Source organism: Chelon labrosus (assembly GCF_963514085.1).
Source record: "Chelon labrosus genome assembly, chromosome: 12".
NCBI lineage: Eukaryota > Metazoa > Chordata > Actinopteri > Mugiliformes > Mugilidae > Chelon > Chelon labrosus.
Window position 1 is genome coordinate 19,248,899 of NC_140345.1, and position 9,551 is coordinate 19,258,449.

The window sequence follows — 9,551 nt, forward strand, 5'->3', positions numbered from 1 at the left end:
TATGGAGAGGTCTTGGAACAGCTCTTGATCTGACACATACATCATTATCTGAAAAACATGGTTAGGTAGTGTGATGCATGTCTAACTTCTACTGAATCTGTGTCACTAGTGTTTATACGATGTTTTCACTCATGTTATTGTATCTGTTAATCACATAAACAACCTTTGTATGACATTTATAACTAACAAGTAGCGACGTTGATGAATAAACCTGAGTCAAATATGAAGGTGTTAGTAGGCAGCACTGTATCCTCTGTATAGACATTTAGTACAGACCGTTTCATACTACATTTATTTAAAGCAAAACATGTAAAATGTCTGTCACAAGTGAACAACTTCTGATCAAAGTTTATTGGGTTTTATGCTCAAGTAAGTACAAAATATCAATCAATGCTTATGACAGATACTCTCAGTTTCCAACACACTTCAGGATGTGCAGTGTAAATGTTAGTTTGACAGACAAAGAATAACACTGGTTGGGACTGTCATCTTTGACTAGATCCACTACAAAAAAACACAGGTCAGTCAGTTTTACTCCCAGATCTCCATCTAGTGGTCAGTCTGGGTAAGGCGTTCTGGATCATGGTGGATTTAACAGACTGAGTTCACAGCTTATGCTTTAAAAAACGTGGATCTAAAAACCACGTATATGTCAGTTAAAATCAGGAGTGATCTGTTAAAATGGCTAAAAGAACATTTATTAAGGTAAAGCATACACTTAGATCACTGAACATTCAACAGAGGAGCATCAGGACTTGTATCTGTGTGTCCCGTCAGTCTCTAACATGTCTGTCAGTAAGATCTTGTTCCACCAGCGCTCTCTGAAGCTCTGCAAACACACACTGGTCAGACTCTCTCCGTCCTGGTGGTCCTCCCTCATCTTCTCTGGGATCAAGTCCTCTGACATCACCTGAGAAGAGGGAGGGGAGTGTGTAACAATATTACACTTTAACTCTGCGCCAAATCTGCGTCCACCTGAAACTGCCTGTAATTCAGGCCTTGGAGCAGCATGTCTGCACTAAACAAGTGTGTGAGTGTGTTACCTCACCTCAGTGAGAGCCTGCAGCGTTGTTTCTTTGGGATATAGCCGCTGCAGCACATCTTCTGACATCTGTAGTACGCTTTCACTGCGCTGCAACACAAAGGAGGACTGCTGCTGCTGAAGGATCCTCAACAGGAGTCTGTGGGAAGAAGAAGAGACGAGGAGGCATGAGGACATAATGATTTACTCTAAGTGTAGGCCTGTGGATGTGCATGAGATTTTAATCCAACTGCTTCTGGGAAACTGGTCAACAGTATCCAAACACAGTGGCTGTACCTCGTCCTGATGAAACAGGCGCAAGCTTTGAGACAAATCCTGTCCTCACTGAGCTCTGCTGCCTCCTACTGCTGCTCCTCAGTCGCCCCATCCTCCTGATCTGCTTCTGATTTACATCTCGTGGCAGAACAGGCTCCTAATAACATACCAGAGTTAATTAACCACGGCAGTAAAACAAAAATAAAACAAAGATCAACAATTCACCTGCATAATTAACATCTTGAGAGCAGGTATGGGTGTTAAGTGAGACAGGAAGTGAAGTTAACGTTACCTGAGGTCCCGTCATTCTCCAGAAGCTGCAAACACGTCTGTCCCAGGCTGAACCAGTGCCAGGGGTTGAACGGTAGCAGGCTACACAGCTGCTGCAGACACCACGTCTTCCATCCTGCGGCTCCAAAATGCTCGTAGATGCTGACCTTTAGGAGAAGTTTAAATCAGTTTGAATACAACAGAATGACTTCATCCTTGTGTCTTCTGGCTAACGCTGACCTTAAGCAGCAGAAGGCTGGTCAGGTGACCGGTGTTGGAAGCTTCTTTGCTCTGGAAATAAAAGATTATGCAGATGTTATCAATTTAAGCTTTTAGACTGATGTCTTAAAATCGCTTCAGTTTAGTTTGAAATCAAAAAAAATTCTGCAAATTCCCCTTTGTTAGCTCATAAGTTTCACAGAAGAACATGTGAAATGTCTTACTTAATCAATGTGACATACAGTATAAAGAATATGACAGCTCCAGGTAGTTGTATCACTTGTATGGGTCACTGGAACGTCTAGCGTCACGTGAGTAAGCGTATTGCGTCATTTCCTGCTTCTGCACTGTGTGGTATTGCTGTTTACAGAGTGTTAGCGTCGCTCAACTTCCAAAAAACGTTCTGTTTATTGCGGGGAATTCTTACGTATCTTCAACCACCTGTCCTCTATAGCTACTTTTTGAACCACACACTCTCTCTCTCTCTTCTAATCAACTTTGTCTGCTAACGTTAGCGAATTAACCATGGCTTCTCCCTCTGCTTCCTCTTCTCTCTCCTGCATCTCGTGCCACATGTTTAGTTACTCCTCTGCCTCCTTTAGTGGTAATGGTATGTGTAACAAATGTAGTTTATTCGTAGCACTGGAGGCGAGGCTTTCCGAATTGGAAGCACGGTTCCGCACCATTGAAAAACAACCAGCAGCTAGCCAGGGCCCTGTAGCCGGTGCGGACCGACCAAGAGTAGCTCCTGTTAGCATAGCTCCAGTTAGCTGTCCCCCGACAGCTCCCGAGCAGCCGGGAAACCAGGGCGGCTGGGTGACGGTTCGAAGGAAGCATAGTCCCACAAGGCCCGTGGAGCACCACCAACCCCTTCACGTCTCCAACCGATTTTCCCCACTCAGCGACACGCCCGCTGAGAAACCAACTCTGGTGATTGGCGACTCTATTTTGCGGAACGTGAAGATAGAGAAACCAGCGACCATAGTTAGATGCATTCCAGGGGCCAGAGCGGGCGACACTAAATCTTACCTCAAACTGCTGGCTAAGGCTAAGGTTAAATACAGTAAAATTGTTATTCACGTCGGCAGTAATGACACCCGGTTACGTCAGTCGGAGGTCACAAAACTTAATGTGGAATCGGTGTGTAAGTTTGCTAAAACTATGTCGGACTCCGTAGTTTTCTCTGGTCCCCTGCCCAACCTGACCAATGATGACATGTTTAGTCGCACGTCGTCATTCCATCGCTGGTTATCTAGGTGGTGTCCAGAAAACAACGTGGCCTTTATTGACAATTGGCACACTTTCTGGGGAAAGCCTGGTCTGATTAGGCGAGATGGCATCCACCCAACTTTAGCGGGTGCTGCTCTCATCTCTAGGAATATGGCCGATTTTATTAACCCCCCGAAACCATGACAACCCAGAGTTCAGACCAGGAGGCGGAGTTGTAGTCTTACACACTTCTCTGCCGCTTCTCAAGGACTGTCTCACACCCTAAACTCTATAAACTCTATAGATGTTCTGTCTGCTCCCAGATTATTTAAACCAATAAATAACAAAAGAGGAGTTTCTCATAGGAACCTTATTCAAATCAGTACAAGTTCATTGGTTAAAATTAAATGTGGTCTTTTAAATGTCAGATCTCTCTCATCTAAATCTCTTTTAGTGAATGATCTGATAACTGATCATCAGATTGATCTTTTTAGTTTGACTGAAACATGGCTACAGGATGATGAATATGTTAGTTTAAATGAGTCTACTCCACCCAGTCATAGTAATTATCATATTCCTAGAAGCACAGGTAGAGGAGGAGGAGTGGCAGCAATCTTCCACTCTGATTTATCTATTAATCCTAGACCTAAGGAGAGCTTTAATTCATTTGAAAGTCTTACTCTTAGTCTTCCCCATCCAAGCCAGAAAATACAAAAACCAATTCTTTTTGTTGTGGTGTATCGCCCACCTGCTCCTTATTCTGAGTTTTTAGCTGAATTCTCTGAGTTTTTATGTGATTTAGTTCTTAGAACAGATAAAGTCATTATAGTAGGTGACTTTAACATCCATGTTGATGTTGTCAGTGACAGCCTTAGCTCCTCATTTACATCATTATTAGATTCAATTGGCTTTTCTCAGAATGTAAACGGATCAACTCACAGTTTTAATCACACCTTAGATCTTGTCCTAACATATGGCATAGAAACTGAAGGTTTAACAGTATTTACTCATAACCCTCTTTTGTCTGATCATTTCCTCATAACCTTTGAATTTACAATAATGGATTACACAGGAACTGAAAAGACATTTCATTACAGTAGATGTTTGTCTGACAATGCTGTAACTAGATATAAAGAATTAATTCCTTCTTTATTTACCTCAGTGCCATGTACCAATGTTGTGGACGACAGCAACCACAATTTAACCCCTGCACTAATAGATTATTTTGTCGATGGCACTGCAGCATCGCTTAGTTCAACTTTAAACTTAGTTGCTCCTCTGAAAAAGAAGGTCATAAATAGGAGGAGGCTAGCTCCATGGTATAATTCACAGTTGCGCTGTTTAAAACAGGCAGTCCGAAAGCTAGAAAGAATTTGGCATTCCACTAATTCTGAAGAAGCTCGCATAGCCTGGAAAGATAGTTTAACAACTTATAAAAAAGCTCTCAGTAGTATTAGAACAGCATATTATTCATCATTAATAGAAGAAAACAAGAACAACCCCAGATTTCTTTTCAGCACTGTAGCCAGGCTGACAAAGAGCCACAGCTCTGTTGAGCCATCTATTCCTTTAGCCCTCAGTAGCAATGACTTCATGAGCTTCTTTACTAATAAAATTGTCGGCATTAGAGAAAATATTCAAGGCATCCTTCCAACAGCTGTTAAAGATGCAAGTACAGCGACATTAGAAACTTTTGTACGACCTTATCAATATCTGGAATCCTTCTCCCCAGTAGATCTTCTTGAGCTCTCTTCAACAATTACAGCATCTAAACCATCAACCTGTCTTCTAGATCCAATCCCAACTAAATTGCTCAAAGAAGTTTTTCCATTAATTAACACCTCCATATTGAACCAGATAAATTTATCTTTATTAACAGGATATGTGCCTCAGTCTTTTAAGATTGCTGTAATTAAGCCCTTACTTAAGAAAGCCACTTTAGATCCAGATGTTTTAGCCAACTATAGACCAATCTCCAACCTTCCCTTTATTTCCAAAATTCTAGAAAAAGTTGTTGCCAATCAGTTGTGTGACCACTTAAACAAGAATGGTCTGTTTGAAGAGTTTCAGTCAGGTTTTAGAGTTCATCATAGTACAGAAACAGCTCTGGTTAAAGTTACCAATGATCTCCTCATGGCTTCAGACAGTGGACTTGTCTCTATACTTGTTCTGCTAGATCTTAGTGCTGCATTTGACACTATTGATCATAATATTTTACTACAGAGACTTGAAAGTGAGGTCAAGATTAAAGGAACTGCATTAGACTGGTTTGAATCCTATCTATCTGACAGATTCCAGTTTGTTCATGTCAATAATGATTCCTCTACTTATACAAAAGTAAGTTATGGAGTTCCTCAGGGTTCTGTGCTAGGACCAATACTCTTCACGTTATACATGTTGCCATTAGGCAAGATTATTAGAAAACATGGCATAAACTTTCATTGCTATGCAGACGACACCCAGCTATATTTATCTATGAAACCAGATGAAACTAATCAGTTGGTTAAACTCCAAGCATGCCTTAAAGACATAAAGGCTTGGATGACCTGTAATTTCCTACTCTTAAACTCAGACAAAACAGAAGTTATTGTATTCGGTCCTAAGCATCTCAGAGATTCATTATCTAATCACATGGTGTCTTTGGATGGCATTACCTTGGCCTCCAGTACTACTGTAAAAAACCTTGGTGTTATATTTGATGAGGATATGTCCTTTAAATGTCACATAAAGCAAGTGACCAGGACTGCCTTCTTTCACCTGCGTAATATCGTCAAAATTAGGAACATCCTGTCTCAGAGTGATGCTGAAAAACTAGTTCATGCATTTGTGTCGTCCAGACTGGATTATTGTAATTCATTACTGTCTGGCTGTCCAAATAGCTCTTTAAAAAGCCTCCAGTTGATTCAAAATGCCGCAGCAAGAGCATTGACAGGAATTAGCAAGAGAGATCATATTACTCCAGTTTTAGCTTCTCTTCACTGGCTCCCTTTAAAGTCTAGAATAGAATTTAAAATCCTCCTCCTTACATACAAGGCCCTTAAAGGCCTAGCTCCATCGTATCTTAAAGACCTTATTGTACCATATCATCCCAGCAGATCACTTCGGTCTGAAAGTGCAGGCCTACTTGTGGTTCCTAGAATTTCAAAAAGTAGAATGGGAGGTAGAGCTTTCAGCTATCAGGCTCCTCTCCTATGGAACCAGCTCCCAGTTTGGGTTCGGGAGGCAGACACTCTCTCTATTTTTAAGGTCAGGCTTAAGACTTTCCTTTTTGATCAGGCTTATAGTTAGGGCTGGACTAAACCATCCCTTAGTTATGCTGCTATAGGCCTAGGCTGCTGGGGGACGATGCACCAAACACATGTCCTCCTTCTTTCTTCTGTCTCCTCTCTCGCATCCTCCACTTTCTTTTCTCTGGCACAGAGCTCTTGCCCTCTAATTTCCTATATACTACTAGTCATACAATTCTGAGCTATTACTATGTAGAATGTTTACTGCTGTGTGTGTCCCACCCCCCTTCCCCCCCCTTCCCCCCCTTCCCCCCTCTTCTTGTGAGTATCTCTGGCCTGGAGTGGTGTGTTTCCTGTGGAGCTCTATACTACATCTGTTGTCGTGGTCTCATCAGCCTGCCCAGTCTTCATGGAATCCTGCAGTTATCCACTCCTACCTGAATGAACAATTCTCCAACCTGCCTATGATTCCTCTTACATTTTCAAACTGTCATGTAACATCATCAGTTTGTATCATAAGATTCCACATGTACACTTTAGTCAGATATGTGTATCTATGACAGATGTATGTTTATCTTGCTGTTCTCTTCTCTTCTCTCTTTGCTGTTCTCTTCTCTCTTTCTTCTGTCTGTACCCGGCTGGCCTTAGGCAGATGGGTCCCTCCATATGAGCTGGGTTCTGCTCGAGGTTTCTTCCTGTTAAAAGGGAGTTTTTCCTTGCCACCGTTGCCTTCAGGCTTGCTCTGGGGGTTTCAGGCCGGGTTTTTGTAAAGCGTCTTGAGACGATTTGTATTGTTATTGACGCTATATAAATAAAATTGAATTGAATTGAATTGTTCAGCACTGAATTTGAAATCAGGGAAAGAGTTACCAGCAAATCAGCCAAGTCCAGTGCCCTGTCTCTCTGTCCCAGTTTGGTGCAGCAATGGGCCATTCCCTCCAGTACATCTCGTCTGATGCTCAGGTTGTTGTCGGCGATCCACTGCAGGCAGCTGCTGTACGCCTCCAAGGCTTTCTGAACCACACACACCACAAGAACAGAAACAGACGCTTTCAAATCATGAGAGTAGAAGGTGGGCTGTCAAAATACAACAGATTTGGGATTTCATTCCTTCAATCTGGTTCCCTCAAGTCTATAAATGTGTTTAAATGTCTGCTCAGAAGTCTTTTTTAAAGCAGTCAGGGAAATGTTACTGTTGAGCAACGTGCTGCTAATTAAAGTCAACCTAAATTACATTTGTGTTCTGGATGCAATATATAGACTAAACTACTTTTCTGACTATTTCTAGTTTTGAAGATGATGAAATGGTGAATTATAGCAATAAGGCTACTGATACGCTCTCTATATTTGTTGTTAACAACACAGAAATATTCAAATACAGGTAAATATAGCAGTGAATAAACAGACTGGGAAAATGTAAATTCCTGAAGGCCATGAACTCAGAGTGTTTCTGTGGAATGCCTCCAACGTTGCTGGTGATTTTTCAGTAATACCTGGTGACTGGACTTAGAAAGACTGAGCTGAATGACTTTAATTACCTGATAGTTCCCTTGTCTACCGGCCAAGTCTCCTCTAAACTTGTAGACTTTCTGCTTCTCCAAAGAATCGTCAGTATCCAGAGCAGCACTCTCACAAAACCACCGCAGACAGAAACACATCACGGAGCAGCTTCAGCCAGCTGACGTATCTTCACTTCTACTCTGTTTATTTACATGGATGTCCTTAAATATGCTCATCTAGACAACGTTTCTCCACATGTGCAGTTTAATGAGTGATTACTCTGCTGACTTTGAAACATGCTTAGTAGAAATGCTATTTTTATTCCTTCAGTCTAGCAAATGTCTGTCTTTTGAACTTCTCACTAAAAACATAAAAACAACATTACTTTATTCAGGGGCAGGGACGATGTCCCACAATAAAGTTGCTCATTCCACAAACAACCTCCAGTTGGTGAAGTAAATTTCAAATTGTACTTATATGTGTTGAAACCGTATTCGTGAGCTTTGTGGGTATAACGTGCTGACAGATGCAAATACTCTTGAGCTGCTTTGACTAATGAAAACAACCTGAGCAGAAACAAGAATGAATAATGTTAGTGTGTTTCAATGTGGGAAGCTGTGGAGGAAGAGAAATAAATGTGGCTTTGTCAAGGAGAGGGGTTCATTTTAAAATTGGTGGATCTAGAGGTAGCTGAGCACCACCTGGATTGTCAGTTTTTGGTGCTTTGAGATAGAGGGGAGACATTTTTCCAAAGCCTTTGTGATTTCCAGTCTTTGGTCTGTGGTCATTTGTGTCGAGCATCTAGTCAACAGTTACTGCAGTTTCATCTCTTTCAAAGCAAAGATGCTGTGGACTCTGCTGTTCTTCTGTTTGATTGGTAAGTTGCTCCTTTGATTCACGGATGCACAAAGTCAAATGTGAATGTGAGAAAGTAAATGATTCACAAAATAATACAATAAGCATGTACGTGACAAGAATGATAAAAGAAATTCTGATGTAATTCTCTGACACTTCACATTTCACAGGGAGGTCTGCTCAGGACCAAGGAGGTAGAGTTAAATGCATTTCTTTGCTCTACTCTGTTTCATCTCTCTTGAGTCATGTCATAAAGTATAACAGCATTGCTGCTGAAGATGTATATGGGTCAATATTATGAAGTGAACTATTTTCTGTTTTCTGCTACAGCTAGCTGCAAAACAGGAAAACTGATACAGGGAGGAAAAACAAATCAGTCTTCAACCTTCGAAAATCTCAATTCTGACAGAGCTATTGATGGGATATATGGTGATTGTTCTCACACCAAAGAAGAGCCCAACTCCTGGTGGACAATGGATTTACTGGGTCTATATGAAATTTCCTGTATCAACATCTACAACGTTTATCAGTACAATATTGACCTAACGAATGCTCAGATCCTCATTGGGAACTCATCTGATGGAAATTTTTCCCACCACAACGTGTAATGCCTTCACTCTACTATGAACCATAGTACAACCTTTTACGATAGTCTAGTGCTGCTTGTGATTTATCCTTTATTTATTTATAGGATTATAATTTGTAAAAACAAACTATTATAATACGTCCTGTATTAATTACATTCAGTAAGATAAGACATTCTGATATGAGTGTGATATGTGTTAATAAAGGAGAAGGATATAGGCAGACAGTACTCAGGAGAACTGCATTCAGTACCACTAAGTATCAGTTTTAAACTTTTTTAAAAGTCTGCTCTCAGACAGTTGCAGCTAACTTTACTCAACAACATTATGCTGTATTTGTGGGTGTGGGGAATTCTGTCTTCTATTGATACTTAATCAAACAGAGCTGGA

General features: G+C 41.0%; 1 protein-coding gene across 1 annotated transcript; it reads right to left on the reverse strand.

Moving 5' to 3' along the window:
- Positions 1-748: 748 nt before the first annotated feature.
- LOC311496538 (uncharacterized protein C8orf76-like) lies at positions 749-7,880 on the reverse strand (the record flags this gene model as incomplete). Its single annotated transcript, XM_084556425.1, has 7 exons — positions 749-910; positions 1,049-1,181; positions 1,388-1,454; positions 1,590-1,734; positions 1,808-1,858; positions 7,093-7,236; positions 7,761-7,880. 7 exons carry the CDS (start codon positions 7,878-7,880, stop codon positions 749-751), a joined length of 822 nt encoding a protein of 273 aa, XP_084412551.1.
- Between the last annotated feature and the right edge of the window lie 1,671 nt (positions 7,881-9,551).